At 39.3% G+C, this 25,093-nt stretch overlaps 1 protein-coding gene across 2 annotated transcripts in view; it reads right to left on the bottom strand.

Annotated features, from left to right (window-relative positions):
* Window positions 1-25,093, bottom strand: part of EPSTI1 (epithelial stromal interaction 1) — an 82,793-nt gene that overhangs the window by 11,148 nt on the left and 46,552 nt on the right. For both annotated transcript variants that reach the window (XR_004422810.1, XM_033103881.1), the window contains exons 7-8: window positions 20,613-20,706; window positions 12,305-12,388 (exon numbers count right to left, since the gene is read on the bottom strand). Coding sequence is in view for 1 of the 2 variants with exons in the window: in XM_033103881.1 (XP_032959772.1) it covers window positions 12,305-12,388; window positions 20,613-20,706 (178 nt within the window). In the remaining variant the exon portion in view is untranslated. The remainder of the gene's footprint in view (window positions 1-12,304; window positions 12,389-20,612; window positions 20,707-25,093) is intronic.

The following is a 25,093-nucleotide window of genomic DNA, read 5'->3' as shown; positions in this document are numbered from 1 at the left end:
ACCAAAATGAAAGAAGCTGCAGTCCTCCCACTTGCTCCCACCACAATCACTGTCAGTCCCTGTGTGTGGTTCCATTTGTCAATTATTATACCTCCTCCTTAGTACCATGCATATTCTTCGATTTCTTAACATTTTAAAAAATGCATTCTCTTTTGACTTCCTATGATGGAAGACGATTTATGTTTCCGTTACCACCTCCACCTAATTCCAGCTGTCCCTCCTAGTACACCACCATCCTCCTCCCTTATCCTTACAACTTTTTTTTTTTTTTTCCGGCTCTCAGTGTGGTGCTGGGGGTCTTACAGCATCTTTTTTAGACTTCTAATTCATCCTCCTCCTTTCAACCGTAGGCTTCAGAGGGATCCGCTGCTTCCGATTCTTGACTCTTTCTTCGGGAGAAACTACTTGCAAATGATTTCTGGCTTCTCCTTCTCTACTTTCTAGCTTCCAAATGTTGCTGTATCTTTTCTTTGTTGCAGTCTCCTGGCCTGTTCTTTTGTTCTCAGTGGCTTGTTGAAACAGAATTTTCCTTTACTGTGTTTTCAGTGGGATTTGTGGAGAGAGGCACTGAGATAAGCAAATGAAACGCTTTGAAGGCGCAATGTTTAACCATAAGACCTTAGTATTTTCAAACAAGAATTTTACCACAATTCTGTTACTGAATCCTCACAATTCTGAAAGGTAGGCAGGTAAATAAAGTACCATTTGATGAATGAAGGAACGAATGAATGAGCATTATTATGCTTTTACAGGGGATGAAACACAGGGTCAGAAACTCAGTTTAATTAAATTGTCAAGAGCTAAACAGCTCATTAGTAGCACAATAAAGACTAGGGTTTTGATTTTCTTGTATCTAATCTTCTGTAAGACACATCCAAAATAGGTGATTAAGATTGAGGATAATTTTTCAATAGTTCGTCATAGTCAATTACAACAGCCATGTCTAGAATTAGAGGACCCATTTACCCTCAAAAGTTCTAGCAGAACATAAATCCCTCTGGTCAAAGGATGCTAATTCTTTTCACATGTATCAACTCCTTTCTCTAAGGAGCAACTTCTGGCAGCGAGCCCCATCATAAGTTTAATAACATCAACTCTGAACAAATTGAATTGTTATCAGTTCTAGACATGAGATAATGATTTTTTTAAAAGCTGTAAAATGTATATAATATGTATATAGTATATACATAGTTCGACATATTTCTTTAAAATAATTTTTAAGATAATTTTTTCAGCCTCAGCAAAAATGATCCTGAAATTTATCTGGAAAAAATAAATGCGAGATCATAGCCATTAAAAAACAAACAAACAAAAAAACAAAAAAACCTTAAAAAAAAAGAAAGAAAATGAGGGAGAACTACCTTCAACAACTATTAAAATATATTATAAAACTACAGTAATTAAAACAATTTTACTCCAGGAAAAGACCTAATCCATGGAAATTTAGTTTACCACAAAGTTGTTGTGCTAAACCCACAAAGGAGAGTTCAATGAATGCTGATAGACTAGCTAACAATTTATTTTTTATATTAAAATAAATGTTATGGAGGTCTAAGATTTGAATCTAGAAGATGCAACCATAGACATTTTCAAAGGAGGCTTGGGTAGACTTATTTATAAACTTGGAGTGAGAAAGTTCTAGAAAACATAAAGGAAAAAGATTGATACATTTCACTGAATGAAAATACAAAGCTTCCACTGGGGGAAAAAATACCATAAACAAACTCGGAAAAAAATTAAATTTTTATGGCACACATAGGCTGATTCAATTATGCTTTCATTCATTCATTCAACAGTTTCTTAGGGCTTATGAGTCAGGCTTGGATCTACATGCTGGAGATATAATAATGAACAAGACAAATGATATCCTTGCTCCTCAAGAGTTTATATTCTAGAATAAAGGAAAGCGAGAAACAAATATCTGATGGTAATCCTATGTAGAGGATTAAACATGCTCAGTGAGGCTTTTGGTTCAGCGACTACTAGACAGAGGCTGAACGAAGGCCTGAGGAGGTAGCTAACAGCCTCGGACAAACCAGTTAAGGAAAAGCCACCACCAGACAGAAAAAGGGCCAAAGGCTAGGAAGAAGCAGTTCACAGAAAAACTACACATTGCCCATAAATGCAAAATGGTCACCATCTTCACACGTAATCAAGGAAATATAAATTGAAACAATGAGATAAAAATTTTCTCCTATCGTACTGACAAAAAGTAGAAAAGTCTTACAGAGATTCAGGTACAGTCAAGCACTTTGGGGGAGTGGCTAAGTTTGGGAAAAGTAATTTAGTTTTTGCAGGACAATTTAGCAATCAGATCAACATGTAAAATGTGCACATCCTTTGCAGAAGTGTTCCAAGAGGTCTGTATAAAGATAGTGACAGTTGTGTTACTGAAACAGTAAAAGTTCAAGAGAAAAGTGATAACGCCCATTAACTAGGAACTGACACAATAAGTTAGATTATCTACACCATGGAACTCTATGCAATAGTTACGAAGAATAAAGCGGATGGGGGAGAGAGGGAAGTGGCAATGGAGATATCTGTGAAGATACATGAAATGACAAGAGAGAGGTTCAGAGCAGTTTTCTGGGACTTCTCCATGTAAACAGACAAGATACACTTGTATCCATTTCCATTTGGTATATGCTGTTGTACATTGTATTTAAAACACCTTATGGAAAAACACACACTAACACATTAACTGTAATTATCGCTGGGAAGAGGCACACAGAGGCTGGATGGGCAGGGTAGAAGTTCAAACATCCTATATCGCTTTAGGTTGTTAACTTTTGAGCCATGTAAGTATATTACTTCTTCTATTTCTGTTTCCTTATACTTTCTTTGTTTAAAAAATCCCAATGAATATAGTTTTTAATGCTTAAAAATGTAAAAGAGCAAAACACTACATTTATGATGCCAAGAACTATCTATCCGGGAGGACTCAAAGAGGACAGGGCCAGAGAAACACGCAGCACCTGCTCCAGAGACGACAACGGGGAGAGGAGAAACTCCAGAGCGGGAGAAACACAGGGACGGGGACGGGCAGCTGATGAAGCCTCGCCATGCAAGGACACTGCTCCAGATGGCGGGAGGGGACACTCTGGCATCACCGCTCTCAGGGTCATTATTCTACAACTAGCACCTCCCTCTATAACTAACGAGGGACAGGCTGGCTTTCCTTTGGAAATTTCCTTTGAAATTATCCACAAAGGATAATTTCAACAACTAATTAATGTGTTCTGCTGAGCTGACAGCCACTGCGGGTGCATCCACTCGTCTTATAAGCATATACCGGTTCACTCACCGGGTTCTCACACACAAGTGCACTACCTCCTTGGACAGATATAAAGGAAGTGGTCTCTGTCCCACAGACTGAGCTCTGGAAATAAGGAAATCAAAATGCTCTAAGCAGGAGGGACATGGTGCACGGCATCGGTCCTTTCCCACTCAACATATGCTTGTTGAGTACCAATCATGAGCACCTGGATTCATGCTACAGGTACAGATGCAAATAGACGCAGCTCCACCCTGAAGGACATCACACTTTAACGCGGGAGATGGACCCAGAAACAGCCATGATGCAAAGCAGAAAGAAATGCGTTGCTGAACACGATCTCAAGCACCGTGCATGAGACGGGACTACAAAGGAAGGAATGCGAACAAGAGAAACAGGGAGCAAATGTTTCTGGGTGTTGTTTGTAATTTTAAGTGGGTCCATGAAGGCTCCCAGAAGGCAGCACGTCTTCTTACTGCTCTACACAACTCCCTACCTTGAGACAGAGCTCCATTCAAAGAAGGTACTTAAGTAATGTGATGAGCAGACCATCACCTTAGAGACACCAAGAGCAGAAGTTCCTGTAAACTTTGGCCAAGTGATGATGATGATAAACAAGGACAACCCCGCAAATGGTGCCACGGCCTGAGTGTGCCCCACGCGCTTCTAGCTGCAAGCTGGGGCGCCCAGCACTGACTCTTTGTTCTCACCTGTAGCTCCCCCACGCTGCTCTTGCCCACTCTGCTGGAGAGCTGCAGGTGAGTACAAAGAGCCAGTGCTGGGGCCCCAGCTAGCAGCCACAAGTAAAGGGGTCACCATTACCTGTCAGCGGGTGTAGAAGTCGCCTCTGTGTTCCCATTTACCAAAAGGTCAACTATACCACAGACAGGAGTGTGCAAGGCTGAACGCTTGAGAAACAGAATGAGGCTGGAGTGAAAAACATGCCCCAAAGCGAGGCTGTGGTGGCATTACTGAAGACTAGCATAGGGCCATTTTAAAATCATGTCTGAATCCCAGTAAAGCATGTTCCGACATGGTTCAGCTTGACGGCTTTCCGTAAGTATTAAAGCACTATCCGCCCGGGAAGGACAGGATGTCCTTCCTCTCCACTGAACAAGGGCAAAAAGACAGTGAGAGCAGGAGGGCAATGCCGCGGCAGCTCAAGAACCCCTCCTTTGAATGTGTGTGAATACAGGAGAGTTTTGGGGGGAGGGGACAGTTTAGAGAAGTCCGGGTTCCGTGGCTCCCCACAGTAATGGCTTTGCCCAAAAGGACAAAGACCCCCAAACTGAGAAGATGAACTAAGTCAAAGGAAGCAAATACTAACGGGCAAAGTAGGGGAGTCAAACAATAGCATTAACAATGTATATTTTCCTCTTACTATTCTTAGTTCTATTATTTTAATACACAGGGCAACGGACTTCTGGTTACAATAATCATCGAATCACACATCTCTATATATACCACCCAGAAATATTTCCTCTCAACTGCATTCTTTTAAAAAATATTGTTTTCTCACAGAAGTTATTCATTGTGGATAATGTATATATAAAGTACAGAAACTATAAAGAAAACATAACAATCACATAAAAATTCTCCACCCAAAGATAAGCTCCTTTAACATGGCAGTATATTTCCTTAATTTCTTGGGATATCCACATAGATTATATTAGGTGGCTGCAAAAGTAATTGCTGTTTAAGAGATTCAAAATAATTGCAAAAACTGCAATTACTTTTGCACCAACCTAATAACTTCTTTCGTATCATCACTTCAGGTCACATGTACAGGCCTACCGTGTCCCAGGCCTTAGCATAAACCCTCCCCACGCTTTCTCCCACGTAGTCATAGAAACAATGTCATGGGGTAAATAACATCACTGTCATACGTAACAGAAGACGGAGGCTTAGAGAGAGAAATTTGCACAAAGTACAATAAGAAGAGGTCGGTTTCAAAACTCACCCAGACTATTTTATCATCTTTAGTTTTTCATTTCCATACAGGTGAGACTATTCCCACACCATTAAAATATGTCAGTGATTCCTGCACGAGAGTCTAAACTTTAAAATCTTCAAATCCTCTATTGCTGACCAAATGCCTTCAAACTTTCCACAAATATCATTTTAAATATAAACAACCTTGTACTTACATCTTGTGTGCATCCTTGATTATTTCCTTAGAATAAATGCACACCTTTGAGATCTAATACTTTTACTTTTAGGAAGCTCTTTAGAATTTGATAATGCCAAAGCATTTCAGTCGCCTCTCACCAGAAGAGAGAGTTTGAAGTATTTTTAATAACTAATAGTGTAAGTTCTCCTTGCTCCAGCAAACACACAAATTATTATCCATATTTGTCTAAAGCCTCTTCTTTAATCTCATGATTATTCTCCCAGTTGAAATGTAGAGTTTTTCCAACTACCTCAAACTACATTGCAATTTTTATTGGAATTGTATTAAACCCACAAATTAATTTGGATAGAAATGTAGTTATTACAATATTGAATTTTAGGTTCATCATCCATTCTACTTTATTCAAATTGACATTTATCAAATTGACAAATTGATCACAGGAAAGTTTAGGGGGTTTTGTGTGTGTTTTTTTTTAAGGAATTGAGCAATATTTTACATAGTTGCTTGTTGATGAGAACTTTTTGTTCTATACATTTTAATTAATGATTGCAATGTGAGAAAGTTGTTGATTTTTGTATATATGTTTTATAACCAACTCTCATTTAACTCCATTTCTTGTCATCATTTCCCAGTTGATTCTCTTGGGTTGTACAGGCAAATTGCTCTCATCCATAAATAACTTTACTTATTCCTAATCATTAGAAAAGCTTTTTAATTTTTGTCTTATCACATTGGGTAAAACAATTCCCAAACATTTGTTCCATGTTATATTAAGACGTTTTTGTTTATTTGTTTTTAACTGAAAAGTTTTTCATCAAATAAGTTTGAGAGGCACTAGGTTAGAGTTTCCAGAACAATACTGGTTGGTGGTAGGGGTTGCAGATATCCTTATATTGGTGTTCCAGTAGTTCACTACTGAGTATAATGTTGATTACTGGTTTGGAAGACTAAACGTATGCTAAGAATAAAATTTTATTTCTAGTTCAGTATAGTTTTTTTTTTTAATTGACAGTAGAGGTTAAAATTTATCAGTACTTTTGTTTGTTTGTTTACTACTAAAGAGGTGGTCAAATGCTTTTTCTCTCATGACCTATCCTATTGCAGTTATATGATATAAAAAGTCATAATATATAGCTAGTGATCTTTGCATTCCTAGAATAAACTTTTGCCGTGATTATTTAAGAGAAAATTATTTAAGAGAAAAACCCCATAACTAGAATTGTCTTTCAGATGTTAATCTCTATAAGTATGTGTATGTGTGTGTTACCTTTACTAGGCTGTGACACCAAGGGGATGATAGTTAATATTAATTCCAAATTATTTCATCTTTTTCCTATTAAACAATTTTTAAAGCATGGGAAACAAACCTGTTCCTCATAAATTCCAATGAACTTGCCTGTAAACTAATCCAAATTTAGCTTGTTAGGGGAAATAATTCTCAGAAAACTTTAAAAATCACTTGTATTTTCATTCGTTTTTATGTATTTTAATTCTTTGAGTTATTTTGGAGTTTTATATTTCTCTATAAAATCATTCACTTAATCCACATATTCAATTTATTAGCACAGTATTATCTATAGTAATATAAACTTAATCTTTTCTAAATCTATGCTTCTAGTGCCTCGTTCATTGTTCCTGCTCTAAATTCCAGGATTGGATACTTAATTCATTTCTTTTGTTAGTACTCATTGGATTTACAGGTGTGATCTCGCAGAGCACGAGGTCTCAGAGTCCAGCTTTGCATGCATGCTCCATGAAGTGCTCTTGCCATCATCAGTATTCTGTAATAATTTTCTCTGTCAACCAATAATTTCAGTATTTGTTTTTTGGTTTGTTTTTACTTTCCAAACGATTATATAAAATCAATAAGCATGCGAAATCAGTAAGTGCAATCAGCCAATCAGAATTTTTTTTAAAAAATTCCTGACAGGTAGAAAGGAGACGGGATAAATTATACAAAGAAACAAATGTGCGGGATAAACTGGAGCGGAGTTAGCAGTGCTTCCAAAGGAGCTCTACCTTACAGGGAATACTGATGTTGTCATTAAGATAATCAGCTGGAGAAGTGCACTAAAAGCAGTGGGCTCTTTCTTCTCCACACTTGCATTATAGGGTAAACAGAACTGTGGAGGGGTGTCTGGGCTCAAAGAAACAGGACAACATCTGGGTACCTACTGACTATAGGAGAACAGGAGGTTTCCTACCACACCCAGAAGATAAGCTCTTGCTTAGTTTACTTAGCAGCACATCCAAAGAAACATGACAAGATAACCAGGAACCACCAAGCTCTTGAGAATGAAAACCACCAGAGATAAAATTTACAATGGAAAGGAAAATATACTGTAAAAAAATAGTAAACAGAAAATGATAACGTTTGTATAATTGCCATCAATGAAGAAATAAGTAAGAATACTGCACTTACGAAGCAGAACATTGCTATGAAAAAGTAAATCAGCAATCTTGGGAAATAAACAAATTCAATAAATGTGCCTAATAAGCAGAATGAAAACTTATGAAACCATTTAGTAAGCAGGATGATCTACCTACAGGTTTCTCCCAGAATGCAATGAAAAGGCCAAAGAGACAAGTACAAGAAAAAACAATGAAGAGATACAGAAAACAGATACTGGAATTTTGAAAATCTATTTGATAGCTATCCCAGAAATGGAGAGCAGAGACAATATAGAGGAAAAACTGTAAAAGGAAAATAGAAATTTCCCTTAACTTTTTTCCCATCTTGAGTGAGACATATATTTTGAGATCAAATGGGTCAAGCAAAGGTCATATAGGATAAAAACATTTTCGTAGGGAGGAGAGAAGAGAGAGAAGAGCAAAAGAAATTAAATGAAACAGAGAAAATTCAAGGAGTCAAGAAAATATAGAGCAGAAAACAAGAAAACATAATTAGAGTAAATTATGTAGCAAGAATATGTGCAAATACACTGGTAATCACAATAAATTAGACTATATAAAATTTACCTATTAAAAGGGATTGTGAAATGGGATAAAAGAAAAATCAGTCATTTTTGTCATTAGAAATCTAATTTAAGTGACACAGAGAGGTTAAAATTAAGTGATGGAAAAAGTAACTGCCACACAAATTCTAACAAAATAGCAAGCAGAGGAAATATTAGAATCACACAAAAAATAAATCAAGCTGAAAAATCTTTAAATGGGAAGAGCAGTATATTTCATATTGATAAAAATCTGTACTGATTCCCACAAATCTCATTGGTTGGGACTACTTCCCATATCCATGGCTGAACCAATCACAGTCAAGGAGAATGGAATTCCCATGAACAGTTAGACCATTTCGGATTAAATCCCTGGGACCAGGATGATGTCAGCCTTCTCTGAAACACAGGCCATGCTAAGTAGGATGGAAACCTGAAGAAAAACTTAGGGTTATTTAGGAGGGAGGTAGGCAATCAACAATATTTTATACACCAGTCTGAAGTTATCACAACATACAATTTATTACTTTTGCAGCATTACTACAAAGTGATTAATCACTATACAATAAAAAGTGCAATATTTTATTTTTTCATTTCCTTTATTCCTTTATTTCCTCCATCAAAATAAATTTCAGGAGGGCAGGAACCTTATCTATTCTATTCTTAATTGAAGTCCAAGGTTCTCACAGAAGGCTTGGCATGTAATAGGAGCTCAACATATGTTTGTCGATAGAATGAATGTTAATAGAATAAGTGAATAAATGAATACGGAAATATAGTATTCTGAGATAATTCAGCTAGAACAATCCAGAAAAGGAAAACTTTAAAGTGGTGTTAAATAGTGTTACAAAAGTACAGGGAAATAGGGATTCCAACAAGATCACTGAATTGAATGTTCAGGGGGATTTTATCTTTAGAGAGCAGTTTCAGTAAAAGCATTTTGTGAATATAAACCAGAATATAAGGAATGAAGGAGGAAGTGAGTAATAAAGATATGATTACAGTAAGATTACTTTTGTCTTTATTAATTTGGTGGAAACAGAAAAGTTGATATCTCTGAGGACAGAAGAATCAAGGAAGGGGTTAGTTGGTGTGTTTATTTTCGAATGGCAAGAGAGAATATATATGTTGACAAAATACAAACAGCAGTCAATGGAGAAGAATATATTAAAGGTATAGCGGGAAGAGAATTACAAATAAATTTCTAGAAGAGGGAACTGAATCAAATGTAAACTTAGGTAAGAACCTACTGCCCCCAGAGACCACAGTACTGGAAGAACATGAATGTCAGAGACATAGAGAGCAAAACAAATGTGCTGCCACCTCAACTTAACCTAGGTGATCTATTTGTAAGTTACTCCATAGCAGGTATTCAATAAATATCTACATGAATAGACACAATGACAGATATGTGTTGTTTTCTGTATCTTCTTGTCATAGCCATGATTCTTCTTGTTTTCTTAAGCTAAACCATTGACATGATAAGGAATGACAGATTCTACCAATCAGGGAATGCCTTCACTGGACATTTTCTAACAGACTGAACAAAAACCTAATAAAAACCCTTACGTGTCCCATTGAAATCCCTAACGATGGAATTCTCTATTCACTAACATTATTCATTTTACTGAAAGCTGCAGTAAGTAAAGGGAAATAATTTAAGTAAGTAAAAGAAAACTATGTTTAATCAATCACCAGAAAATATGTATGTATCAATATTTGTCTAACTCCAGAAGAAAAACAAGATTAAGAAACAAAAAGCTTAATTTTCACTGTTCAAAACAACTGCTCAACCTGAAAATTAAATCTCAGATCTGATTTTCTCATCTGTTGAGCATCTGCTTTATAAAATGTCCTACTTTTAATGGTTTTTACGTTCCAAATATACACACTAAACTTTACAAAGCACTATTTAAAATTCACTAGAAGTTACTTTAAAAGCAATCATATCTATACTGACTTCACAACATTCTCCTCAGTGTCCACGTACCTCAGGACTCAGTATTAAGTGAAAAAGTCACAGAAACATATTGTAACAGCTATACACGGTGTCAGATGGGTACCAGACTGTTGAGCTTATCACTTTGTCAGGGGTGTAAATGTCTAATCATTATGTTGTTTTGTACACCTGAAACTAATAAAAAACAGGAAAAAAGAAGAAGTAGAACCAAAGAAATATGATACAATAGTGATTTTTAAGACAATGAAACAATACAGAGGATCTTGTTTTTGAGACTAATAAAATGTTACATTTCTGACAAACAAAATAAAAAGTCTGCTTCAGTGGAATTAGGAGTGACAGTTTTCTCTTTTTTAAATATTTTCTTTACTTGACAGATTTCTTATCGTGACAATATGTTATTTTTATCAAGATAATATGTTATTTTTATCATGGCGATTACTTCTTTAGGTATATAAATGTTGAATAAATATGATGTACACTTGAAATTGCTATAATATTGTATATTGGCTGTATTTTAATAAAAATCTTTTAAAAAATCACAGAAACAAATCAATACTTTCATGTTATTTGACAGACATTATTGAAAATATAATGTAAGTATATACCAGATTTAGCTTCTACTTGCTAATTACTAGAATATTACCATAACATTGCTTATTTAATTGTGGGTTTCAATATGAAAGCCTTTGTCAAAAGAAAAAGATGTTTGCTTTTTTAAAACAAAATAAAACCACCAAGGGATAGAAATGTTTCATGGTTTCTTCATTGTTTATGCAGTAGCTTAATAACTAAATTTACAATTGACATTATTGTTTCCACAATTTAATGACTACCTACTATGGGCAAAACAGCTTAGTGACACTCATTTATACTATATGCTGGGTGAAGCTTTGAACAAGTATGAGATTGACCACTGTTGGAAGGCGGGTAGCACTCAAAAGGGTCAAATTATAGCAAAAGCCATTAATACATATAGTCCATTTCATAATGTGATGTTCACACATAATTGCTATAATGAATTACCTTGGACAGCAAAGCTGTAAGGGTAAAAACAAATTAAGCCCAATCAAGGAAATCAACATGGGAGCTAGAATTCAAGTTAATTGCTTAAGAAATAAGATTTGAGACATATGCTAGAGGAAGTGAGAGGATATATCAACCACCTATATGGCAAGAAGAAAAGTTGGGAAATACGAATTATGGGGACGATAATGGTCTCCAAGTAGCTGAATAATTTATTTTGTTTTAAAGGATTTGGGATGAAATGATACCTTAGAGCTAACTGCTGGTATTCCTCATGATTCTCATTCTCAGGCACTTGAGGCCCTACCTGAGCCTATGCATGAAAGGCAGGTGTGTCCATCAAGGCAAAACACTGAGTGTTTTCAGCTACTATGACAGAAATTTTATATTCTAGTGAGAACTACCCCTTTAAGCACTTTTCTTAGAGGAGGCTCGGCATTCATTGCATTGATTTCTACCACTCACAACTTTGGGAATGACTCACATATTTGAATACATGTGTAGAATATCTGTACATTTTACTGTATGTGTATTTTTAGGTGACTAAGCCAGTTGTTTCTTGAATGTGTACACCCACTTTGTTATGCATTATCGTATTCTCTGGACACTATTTGTAACATTACACACCTTTGGTTTAAAAAATGGCACTGACATCAGTCGTGGTTTGTAGATGAGAAGTTCACAAGTGTTCTAACGTCTCCGTGAACTGCTGGCACCCGTTAGAGCAGACATACTGCAGCCCCTCTAAGGAGAAGTACCGTGAGGGTTTTAACCCGAATCAGCCATCACCATCACCATACTCGTAAAACGTACCCACAGCTCACCTTTGATTTTTAATGCTTGTGCTATTTTTTTCAGGATTTTCATGTATGTAAATATTTGTTTAGAAACCCTTCAAAATTATCTAGTACTACAAGTAAATAATTAGCAATGACTAATAGAGACGGTCTTGTGAATACCTTCTGATGTTGTTCTTCCTTCATCTTTTGCAATTTTCGATTTTCCTCTTCCTTTAAAGAATCCTTATAAGCCTGGCTTCTGGCCTGTAAATGCATAGGGGGAAAAAATCATAGGGAAAAGCATCACCACAATGTACTACTAGTCTTCCTACCATCAGTCTGGTTTTAATAAACCAACCCCTGTACTGAACATACAGTAAGCTCTCCATACACACTTGCCTATTGAGTGATTTATCCATTTGCCGGAAGATGTCCCTTGGGATATATATAAAAGAAGGCTAATATAAGTGCATTTTAAAGGATAACGTAAATATTTATTTAACTTAGCTTTAAAAATATCCCCTCAGAGAGAGTCCCCATAGTGTACTCTTTCTCATGAGAAGGATTTCAAATAGAGGAACATTGTCTATTTTTCAAGACTCCAACGAGCTGATCAGTCTATCAGAGACAAGCAACGGTGACGCTGACTTTAGAAGCACTGACGTGTCTACTGCTCACTAATGGCTTCCTAATAAACATCCTGTCCACAGGGGATTGATACCACATGATCTTAGAGATGTATTTCTTTCACGTCGTTGCATCCTTAACCTGTCCCTAACGCTTATTTCTATTTCTGAGTGAGAAAACTAGGCCTGTTTAGAGGCAGAGGAATTAGGACCTCTAGGGGGACCCTTAGGAGAGCTGGTGCACACAGGAGCACGTCTTTAGTCCAACTGAGCCACCACATCAGGGTTCCACACGCTAGCAGAGTGACCATATATTCTGGAATTGAGGAGATTTCAAGTATTCTGTCTGTTCATTTGTCATACACTTTCCCTCTCACACATTGATTTGTAGCCCGGTCTCTGCAAGGCAGAGAGGCCAGCCTATTAAGCTAATGTGAGGAAATTTCATTTTTCTCATAACATGACCAGCAGCAGCATGGCAGCAGGCTGCCTATTTCAGTCCTAGTTCTTTGGACTAATAATCCATAAAGCTGAGGTGGGCTACCCCCCGCCCCTTTTCTCTTACTATAATTTTTCTCAGGCACTCTTAATTCATCCCTCCATTTCTGTCACTATCCAATAATAAGAAGCGTTTGCCAGAGAGGGATTGTATCATCTATTGCACTACTAATCAGAATAGTGAAGCTCCCGATGTGTTCGGAAAACCCTTATATATCCAAACCCTGCTCCATGAGACAAGCATACACATCCTATGACTTCCTCGTATTTATATCCTACACACAATGGGACTGTGGTAAGTGGTTCTCTAATGACCCCTTCTTTTAAGAGAAGGCTAGTCTTCATCACATATATTCCACATAAAACCTAAAAGGGATGGGGGAGGGAGCAAGGGCGCACATCTTCTATTCAAGAGATTGAAAGAAGAAATAAAATATTTAGTTAAATCAGGTACGATGACTTAAGTAAGGAACCTAAATTCTATGTGTGTACCTTCCTTTTAAATGTAAACCTCTTATTCTTTCATCAGAACATGGGTCCTAGATTTTGACTCAGGAAAAAAAAAAAAAAAAAAGACTGGACACATCAAGTGTCACTGAAAAGGCCAGAGATACTGGGAAGTCACATGGCACCTTAACGATGAAGACTTCAAAGTTACTTGCAAATCCTGCTGTGTGCTTATCCAGCTGTGGACAGAAGTTTCTGGTCAAAATAGGGGAGAAAAAACTTTTCATCATATTTTTCTTAGTTTAAACCCCAGAAATGTCCATGTGATTGTATTCACATCATTTTTTTATCATTAAATCATAATATAATATTAGTATTAAATTGTTATACAGAGGGTGCCAAAAAATGTATACAAGTGGACACTTTGGTCAATGTTGCTCAAGCAGTGGTTCGCTGTAATCAGAAGTGTCTGGACGCTGATGGGAACCACTTTGAGCACCTCTTGTAACTGCAGAAGTCAAATGTGACTTGTATTCATCTTTTTCTATCAGCATATATCAAGAGTTCTAATGTTAATACTTTTCCCCTTTCTTAGAATGTGCATACATTTTTTTGGGTCTGTATCTATACACATATAACTCTATCTATATATCTCTCTATATAAATATTCCCAGTTTCTGGCACAGAGCTCCTAAAATCTTCGTATTAATTTCATAAGTTATAAGAGTACGAGGAGCATCTTTTGTCCTAATGAGGTGACTCTGGGTGGCTCCAAATGGGTCTGGTCACCAGAAAGACCCAACCATGATTAGAGTTTGGAATTTTCATTCCCATCCCACCCCATCCTCCAGAGAGGGGAGTGGGGCTGGAGATGGAGTTAATTGGTCGTGCCTTTGTGTGGAAGCCTCTATAAAAATCCCAAACATTCAGGGGTTCGGAGGACTTCCAAGTAGGTGAACATATCCATATGCTGGGAGGGTGGTCGCACTCCAAGTTCACGGAGACTGAAGCTCCTGCCATTGGGACCCTCCCACAGCTTGCCTTACGTACCTCTTCATCTGACTGTTCATCAGATCCTTCAATAAACTCGGAAATGTAAGTTAAGTGTTACCCTGACTTCTGTAAGTCTCACTAGCAAATTAATCAAACCCAAGGAGGGGGTCATGGACCCTCTGATTTGTCGCCAGGTTGAACAGAAGTTGTGAGTAACCTGGGACCTACATCTGCAGTGGCGTCAGTCTCATGGAACTGAGCCCTTCACCTGCGGGATCTGACACTATCTCCAGGTCGATAGTGTCACAATTAAGTTAAACTGTAGGTCACCTAGCTGGTGTCACAGAATTGCTTGGTGTGGGAAAAGCCCCCATATAGCTGGTGTCAGAAGTATGATGAGTGTGGAGGTAGTTTAAGAGAAACGGAGACACTTAGGAGGGAAAGGACTGGGGTTTTTGTTTTTGTTTGTTTCTAACTCAGTATGCTTGGATGACGGGGGGGGAAAGTGAGCCAGAGATAAATTAGAGGAGAAAAGTATTTTTTACAAAAAAAGCTAGAAGGTAAATCCAGGAAGCCTAGGACTTGAATAATAAGAATTCCATAAAGAGAAAATGAAAGGAAATAAATCAGAGAAATAACACAAGAAAATCATCTAGAACGAGAGATGAGTTTCCAGACAGAAAAGGAATGAAAATGACCCTTACGCTAAGGTACATCACTATGAAATTGCAGGATACCAAAAACAATAAAAGATATTAAAATATTTCCAGTGGAAGCAGGAACAAGCCCCCACATAAGAATAGAAATTCAGACGGCCTTGGATTTCTCAGGAGCCAATCCTCAAAGTTAGAGGAGCAATGCCTTCTGAACGAAAAATTCTGAACGAAAATTATGTCTAATTTAGAATATTTACCAGAAAATTGTGAGCTAAGTATGAAGGCTGAATAAAGATAGTTTCAGACATGCAAGGACCTGGACATACAAGTACACCTTCTCTGGAGCAGCTACTAAATAATATACTCCACCAAACAGAGAGAGAGAGAGAGAGAAAGGGAGAGAGAGAGAGAGAGAGAGAGCGCGAGAGAGATAGGAGCGAGAAGAGGAGAGAGACGAGAGAGGGAGAGTAGGGAGGGGGGCGGAAGAGAGTAAGCAAAAGAGGAGCACGCGAGTGATGAAAGACAGAAAGAAGGAAAAAGATGAGAGGAGAGTGCGGAGAAGAGAGAGAGAAAGAGAGATAGAGAGAGAGAGAGAAAGAAAGAAAGAAAGAAAGGAAACGAAAGAAGAAAGAAGAAGAGAAGAGAAAGAAAGAAAGAAAGAAAGAATAAGAACGAAAGAAAGAAAGAAAGAAGAAAGAAAGAAAAGAAGAGAGAAAAGAAGAGAGAAAAAAAGAAGAGAGAAAGAAAGACAATAGATGAGACCCAAACATAGGAAAGCAATAAAGGCGATTCCCCAGGTGATATAAAAGCAGTGATTCTCATCCATGGCTGTACATTAGAATTACCTGGAGAGCTTTAAAAGTCCTGCAGCCCAGGCCACAATATAGCAGGATCTCTGAGGGTGTGACCCAGGCATCCATGAATTGGAAAGCCACCCAGGGGATTCCAATGTACAGACACGGCTGAGAATCATTCTGTGAAAGGGAAATTCCAGAACAACAGCTGTGCAGGAGGCCTGAAGAACAACCAGGTTAAGGCAGGAAGTGAGAGGGATGCAGGAGGCACATTTCTAAGAGGAAAAGAAACCTGGAATTGACAAGTTACCTGATAGGCACGAAATGGAAAACTGAGTGGGAATTTGCATCAAGAGGCACTTTGTACACAGTCGCAAAACCTGAAGGAAGTCAGTCAAATGTTCAAAGAAAAGTAAAAAAATGCAAAAAATACAATGAAAATTTAAAGGAAATGTGAAAGAAAGAAAATGTGGAGCATACTAACTGGCTTGGCAGTGAGAAAATATTCACATAGTCATAATAAAGAAAAGCCTGAAATACTGAATAGTTATATTAGGAGAATAGGGGAAAGAAATTAATAAGATCTAAAATCTAAAATCTAAATTAATCTAAAATCGATTAATCAAGAGATAGCAACATACACATTAATGGATATGTGGAGTCAAATAACAAAAGACACAGCTACGGGAGTGTGGGGGAATGAATAAGACATCCCCTCAAGATGTCCACAGCCTTGTTCCTAGAAGCTGTGAATGTTACCTTATATGGCAAAACGGACTTTGCAGAAATTAGAATTTGAGGTGGGGAAATGATGCCGGATGACACAGGTGGGCCCAACGTAATCACAAGGGTGCTTATAAGCAGAAGGCCAAGTCAGAGAGCTGGGAGACGGAGGTCTGAGGATGAAAGCAGAGGTCAGAGTGAGGCAACCACGAGCCAAGGAGCCAAAGATGACGAGAGGAGCTGGTAGAGGCAAGGAACTGGTAGAGGCAAGGAACGTACTCCCCCACAGGGCCTCCGGAAGGAACCGACCCTGCCGACACCCTCATTTCAGCCCCTTCATACGCATTTCTGACTGGTGACTCCAGAAGGGTCAGAATAAATTTGAGTTGTTTTCAGCCCCTAAGTTTGCAGTAATTTGTGACAGCAGCAGTGGGAAATTTTTTTATTGAGGTGTAATTGACATATAACATTGTATTAGTTTCAGGCATAAAAATAATGATTCAATAGCTGTATATATTGTAAAGTGATCACCACAGTAAGTCCAGTTAACATCTGTCACCATACATAGTTATAGAACTCCTTGTGATGTGAAATTTTAAGATCTCTTAGCAACTGTCAAATATGTGATACCGTGTTACTTATAGTCATCGTGCCACACATTAAATCCCCGAGGACATATTTTATAAGTGATGGGAAACTAACACAAGGAGTTTAAAGTACTGGAGTGGAAGTGGGATTGAAGGTGGGCAGGGGACATATGCCTTTAAGGGGTGACTTTTGAAAGAACATGTGACACATAGGTTAACAATTGAAATAACCAAACTGATTCAGTGTATAGAGTATGGGAAGTGAGGAGCTACGGCCATAAGGGCATAAGTGAAGGAGAAGCACTCTGCCAACATTAATGTGCACACACATGGCCCACGGATGCTGTTCAAATGCAGGTTCTGATGCAGGTCGGGTGCGGGGCCTGAGGTTACATTTCTCTAAGCCCCCAGGTGATGCCCATGCTGCTGGTCCATGGACCGTACCTGGAGTGGCAGACACCTGCACTTTAGGACTTTGGTCACCTGGGGTGGGGACTGGAGGTGGGGGGTGGGCAGAGAGCAGAAAGGGCTTTGTGCTCAAGCTAAGGCATTTTGACTTCATCCTTGAAGATACAGACGCCACAAGGCAGTGGAACAGGATGAGAGTTTAAAAATTATTATTCTATGCAGAAGAGAAGGAAGCAGGGGGCAGCAAACCGGAGACTGGAAACTAGTTAGTGTGCAACTGGGAATTCAATGAAAACGACAGAGGAAGCTATGATGATGCTGGTACTGCAGCCAACACACACACACACGCACACACACGCACACGCACACGTGCACACACACACGCACACGTGCACACACACATACACACACGCCCTGGCTGACTGTATAAATCGTAAATGAGCACTCTAAATATCTTTTGTCTGAAGTTTTCTTGTGTGACATCTAAAGGAATTTTCTTTTTCATTGACATAATTATTCAGTATTTATTAAATTCCTACCTGCCCGTGGCAGAGCCACATTTCAATAAGCACAAGGAAAACAATTTTCTCAGGAAAAGTGCGTTATGTAACAAAATTAAAATTGTTTCTTACAAAATCTCGACACCTTGCCGCTCACACGCCCCATGTGGAGGCCTATCACACAGTAGTCGTGTCCTATACACTACCTGTCGTCAAGGCAAATGCAGGTGCATTAACTTTGCAAAAGTGCAATGCACGTCTTTGATTTTCCTAAAGCATTAGAAATGGTTCTGCAAAGCATTCTCAGAGGAAGTCTAGGCATATAGATTAGACTGAATGAGAAGAGGATAACAGAGGTAAAAAGTCAGTTGAATATATCGAACACCAACAAATTATTAATAGTTTGGTGTCAGAATGGTAGCAAATCTTGAATGCAGTTCATGAGGAACCATCCTGGGTCCAATCCTGCTCCACATTTTCTATAAATAACCCTGATGATTGTGTGAATAAGGCATTCACCAATCCGCAAAAAATGCAGCTCTGGGAGACGTTACTAATGCTTTAGATGACAGTATTCAAATTCAGGAGGATCTTGTTAGATTGAAGAATCGAGCCAAAATCAATAGAACAAGCTCACTCAGTTCTGCCAGGTGCTTCAAACCATGGGCGTCAGGAAGCCCTGAAACGTAAATCAAGACCCTTCTGGCAGCCAAACACCCAGTTAGTGAGGCCCTCACTCTCCTGTGCTCCTTCCCTCCCTCACGGCCACAGGGCATCTGGACAGAAGCCCAGGACTATCCCCACACGTGATTTAGCTCCACTACTTAGCTCCTGAACTCTGTCCTCCAGAGCCCTGCAACAAGGGGACAGAGATGACAGATTCGATGTGACTTCAGGAGCCCACACTGGCAAATTTAGACTTTGGAACATCAAGGTTAAAAAAAAAAAGAAAAACATTTAAGGGTTGGTAGGTAAGAGTAAAATGACCTTTCGCCAAAAAGGGTCATAATGTCTTCATGACATTTTAAAATGTGGTCGCTAAAGAGAAGGGGGGAGGCTGGGAGAAAGTGAAGATCTGGTTTCTCCAACAACTTACCATTTACCTACCCAAATCCTGGCAACACTGAGTCTTTGAAATTTATACCCATCTTTTCTTTCAACTACGATCCTTTCCCAGGATTCTCACTACAGTCCGTACTTGCACTTACTTTGCTGTCTCCAGTCAGCCAGTCCATAACCCAGCCCTGCCAGTTTCACCTGCTGAGCTATTCTCTGACCTGGACTCTCATTGCCATCCTTTCACCCACCCACCTACGTCAAGTCTTCATCGCTCCTCACCTCGACTCACATGGAAGCATCTTAGAGGCTTCTCTGCCTCACTATTCCTTTCATCTATCCTCTGATGGTCACCAGTGTAATACAGCTAAGTACTCATCTGACCTTCACCCTTCCCTGTTTAACATTTTGCAGGACCTTCAGTTTGCACAGAATGAGGTACCAGTTCTCCCATGTGCCATACCGATTTCAGCAGCCCCACCAGTTCCTGCCATTTCAATGTCTGGGCGACGTTACCGGCATCTAGTGGCCAGGGGTCAGGAATGCTGACCATCCTGTCATGTCCCGGACAGCCCACCCGGGATGCCACTCCCTGCATGGCCCTGCCTATTTCTCCAGACCCCTAGACCTCAGCTCTCCCAGAGTTACACTCTCGTCGACTGCAGCGACACAAAACTCTTCTTCCCTGACACACACCATGCTGTTTCTGGACATTATACCTCAATTCTTCTTTCTGTGTCTTGATTAATTTGGCACCTGGCATGACTCTCTTTATTTGACTGATTCATCTTTTAAACTTTCAGCTTTCTAACTGCTATGTGCTCTACACTCACGAATTTGCTTTATAACTGTGCTTTTCTCCTTCCCTTAACTAAGGCCCTTCTGGGCAGAACTGTATGCACTCGGTACACCTTATGTAAACATAGACATTTGAGGGATGGCCAGATGGTTGGATGACTGGGTGGGATCAAAGGCTTTCCTGAGGCTGATGTTTGTTTAGTCCAGGTGCCCATAATGCAGGTAACAAGTAAAGGCATTGTTTTAGAGCTAAGGCAACAGCTGAAGCTGAAGCTTCAGATCAGACCATCTACCTTTATCCAATATTCTATGTTGTACAGGTCACTCTGTGCCCTTAATCCTCACTCACTAAACACCTCTTTAAAAAATGCCTGAGAGCACCCTGCATGGCAATCCACTCACCCAAGTCGAAGAGTGTGGGTCACGGAGAGGAATTTGACAAGAACTTCTGTTTGGCCACTCTGTCTCCAGTCTGCTCAAGAACTCGGCAGTTTTGCTGGCAGGAACACAAATCCATGTTAGTGCCTTTACGAAAGCAGAAATATCATTATTTATTGGGCCTTTGGATAGTAGCCTAGGCTTGTATTGGGTGATGGCTAGAAGTGTCTTAGATAGAACAAAAGGTTAGCCTGAGTACAGTAGAAAATCAAAACCAAATGCGATCGCCAGACTACATTCTCGAAGAACATTAGTTTGAAAAATGGAGGACTAGGTTTGTGGAATGTGAGCCTATGATTTCATTTTTCTACTTCATATACTTTGACATGGAGATAAATGCTCTCTCAGATCCCACCGTGTGGGGCCCTACTTTCCTACCTGAACACTTAAAGCTTGACACTCAGACGTCACTGTAGAGTGAAGCACCCCACAACACCTCCGTCCACACTGGTTTTGCATTAGATGCTTCCCCTTCTTTCTCCTGGTCATCTCATGTCCTTCACAGCTTTGACCACTCTCAGGACACACAGAGACACTCTCATCCAGTAGCTCTCTCTTAGCCACTATGGATCACGGACCCCGGTGGGATTCTGAAAGCAGAAATGGACACTCTGCCTCTAGACACACACACACCCCCTTTGTATTTGATTTAACCCTTCCATGGAAGATAAGAAGTGCTGCGGTTCTAGTCTGCATTTCTGACATCTCTTTTCAGCTCTGAGATTGTGAAAAATTAGCCTAGACAGAGTTAAGAAGAAGTTCCTTGTTTTCCCCTTACAAATACAAATCAGCACCCCAATTTCTCCTCTCATGTATGTCAAACACAGAACACTGGAATTGTTTCCTGCCTCTCACTTCAATGACTGCCCCATTCTGCCTACCACTGATTAATTTCCATTCCTTTGCCCTTTCTCCATGTAACCTGTGGGATTTTTTGATCCCTTAATTACACATTCACAACCGAATACCTCACTGAGGCCTATTTTATATTGCACTAGACCCTTGCACCATGCTCCCCATCTACTTCCTTCCTTCTGTTATCCCTCTGTTCCCCCTAATATTTTAGGCCTAATGCTAAGTAAGATCCAATTCATCAAGCCGTAAGGCATGGGCATCAAAGGAATCACAAACAGCCTGGTAAAAATAAATGATATCCAGTGGGGCGAAAATCAAAACAAGGAATTAGAAATTAAACCGAGATGCCAACATCACTTCAAATAATTACTTAAGTAGAACATGGCATTTGAACAAGGTCAGAAGCTTGAGCTGGGAAAGGAAGGAGCGAAAAGTTAAGTGATACACATAACCCTGAGAAACATAAGGCTCCAGCAGCTCAGACGAGCAGCCTTTCCATTTGTCTGGGGTGGCTTATCTTGCCAAGAATAGACAAGGAGACTAATGAAGCCACAGAGTCTGGAAGCTGCCCCACTGTCTAGGGTTTTATGAAGTCATCAGTCAAAAGTGTAAAGAGAAGCGAGTTGCCAGAGGTTTGGATGAGATTTCTGAATATCCTTAGCTGAGTGCAAACCATAGGAGACAGCAGTGAAAAAGAAACGCCATGCCAAACACAGAATGAACTTCAGACCCAGCTGACTGGCAGCTCTGCATTGCATTCTGACGGTTGCTTCTTACCTGCCAATTCCAGCACAAAGCTGGTCGGGTGGTTAACCACCAGCGTGGCCCCTGCTCCAAACATCACTGCCCCACCTGTGCCACAGGATTAAATCATAATGACAGGGCCACAGGACTGTCACAGGAATATGAGGAGCCTATGGAGAATGCAGATTACTCTCACATAATGAACTACACGAACAAGTTCCAAGTTCCAAACTAACTGGTATTTTTCTACTACTAGTACAGTGCCGCGTGGCTGAGTTTTGACTAACGGAATGTGACAGGCAGTGATGTACATCACCACTTTCAGGACTGACTAATCATGAACTGCCCACGTTCACCTCCAGTTTTCTCCTTCTGGCTGACGGAAGAGAGACAACCCCCAGCACAAACCAGAAAGGCGTGTATTGAAGGTGGGAGAGCCTATACTGGTTTTGGTGCCTGGATATCTGAGTGGAGGGGGCCTCCTCTCAAACCTGTTCACCCAGATCTTAAATGAGCAAGAAAAAAAAATACATATAGTACTCAAGCTATTACAGATCTTTAGCAACTAGCCTACCAAAATAATACAACAGAAAGTAATATACACAAGAGAATAATTTCTCAATTTAGGTGATGAATTCCAAAAGTACATAAGAAGAGGCCAAGAGTCGTTGAGGAAGAGTACAAAGAATTCTCAAGGATTTGTCTAGGCTTCTCAGCTTTTTCAGAACCTTTGGGGGGGGAAGGGAAGGTGAGAAAAGGGAAGAGCCTATTCTGGTCAGATCTAGGAGCTATCTAGGCCCAGAATATAAAAGTGTCCCAATACCACCAATCATATTAATCCCAATTAAAAATATTAGTCTTGTCTAGTTTGAGAACAGGCAGGGGTTCTGGAAGAGAAGCTGCACTGTGAGAAAGTCAAGGAAGGAAAGGGACGGGTTGGCATATTTGAAATCTGTTAATGGCGATTCATCAAAAAAAAAACAACAAAAAAAAAAACTTGATCTTTTTGAAAAGACAAAAATATAGGAAAGGCCAGAGTGAAATGTGTATCTGTTGGCTTATTTGAATAGCCCAGAATTGTAAAGGACAATTCCTATAAGGCTTTTCTTAGAAAAGAACACTAGGGTTTTTAGTGTTCAAGGAAGAATCAGCTAAAAAGTTAACTTAGACTTTTAGGAGCTTATGAGTTAGGCATTTACCACTCATCATACCCCAGCTACAGGTGTTAAGCATCTTTCTCTACTTGGTTACTCGTACCTACCAACTGTGCACCATGACAGGACACATAAGAACATTTGAACAAAAATGTTATACTACAGCTTTCAAAGTGAAACAGTCATCATTAGGAAGGTTCCTTCACTGAAGAAAATACCAGTTACAGACCCTGGTACTTTCTGTCTTGCTGGGAGTTTTACTTTCTCTCACCTCCTGTTAGCTAACCTGCAAACTCACATGACTGCAGGGTGTAAACAGGTGATGGAGGAGGTGAAGCGGGCCTGGCATGAGGGCAACAGGAGCTCGGACTCAGTGATAAATGGCATCGCCACTCAGGTCAGTGTTGAAGAGACCAGAGAGGGTTTTGACAAACTAGAGATCATCTGTGTAAAGAGGTGATCTGCTCAGCTCCAGGCCATCGCTGCCCCACGGGGACACAGGCCAGCACTGCCAGATGTCCTAGTTTTCATAGGTATAACCAAAATGCTACACACTTTCCATGTGGATAGATTGGCAAAGAATTCAAAAAAATTTGAAACACTGTGAGCCAACACTGTGCTGGCCAAAAACAAGCAAACAAACAAAAACTTCTGCAGGTCAAATGTGGCCCCAAAGGTCACCTGATTATGACCAGGTGATTTTGTTTCTGCCTGTTCAGACTTGTGTATTTCTTAACAATATATCCTTTATATTCAGGGAAAAAAACAAGCAAGTTTGAATTCTAGTATTGAAGAGATGGTTCAGAAACACCTGTTATGCTGGTTTATGTACATCTGCTAATAGCAAGAAAGGGAAGGTATGTCATATTTCATATTTATATCAAACATTAAAGTATATTATTTTGTATATAGTTTATAACTATATACATTTGTGCTATGCATGAAAATCAATGGTAAGACACTATAAAATCAAAAACCCACAAAAATGTTTATAACCAAAGGGAAAATAAAAGGATGAGTGTGAAAATATATAAAGATCTAATAAATCAATTAGAAAGAGACAACCCGATAGAAAAGGGGGCAGAAGGTAGAAACATGTAATTCACAGAGAAAGAAGGCCCTTTGACAGTAATAATAAAAAAGAACGATAACAAAAATGATAGCCTAGGACTTATAGAGTGCTTATTATGTGCCAAGCCCTGTTGTAATCACATTATATATATTACCTTCATGACAACCTCATGAGGGTACTATTATAATCTCCAATTTATAAAAGTAACTTGCTCAAGGTTATACAGCTATAAATGTCAAAGCCAAGATCAGACCCAGACAGGCTGGCTCCGGAGTCCGTGCTTCTCGCCACCACACTTCATAGCTTCTCATGAGCAATATCCATGTGAAAAGATATTCAATCTCACTAATAACTGTGGTGTTGACTAGGGAAAGGCTTGGCATTCGCCATCCTGGATTCCGCAGAACAATAATCTCCAAAATGCCAGTAGGAAGACCTGTGTGGGGCTGGGACCATGAAAATTATCCGTGTTGCTTCTTAGAAATTACTGGACTCAAGATTTGGACTTTGTACTTCAGCGTGTCTGGATCTGAGAATCTGTGTTTCTTAAAAGCACCCCTGGTGATCCTAAGAACTACTACAGTAGTACAGATGGCTATTTAATATGCATAAGTATCTCT

This window comes from Rhinolophus ferrumequinum, chromosome 4, assembly GCF_004115265.2.
Source record: "Rhinolophus ferrumequinum isolate MPI-CBG mRhiFer1 chromosome 4, mRhiFer1_v1.p, whole genome shotgun sequence".
In the NCBI taxonomy this organism is placed as follows: domain Eukaryota; kingdom Metazoa; phylum Chordata; class Mammalia; order Chiroptera; family Rhinolophidae; genus Rhinolophus; species Rhinolophus ferrumequinum.
Note: the sequence above shows the minus strand (reverse complement) of the source record. Positions and strands in the feature narration are given on the sequence as shown.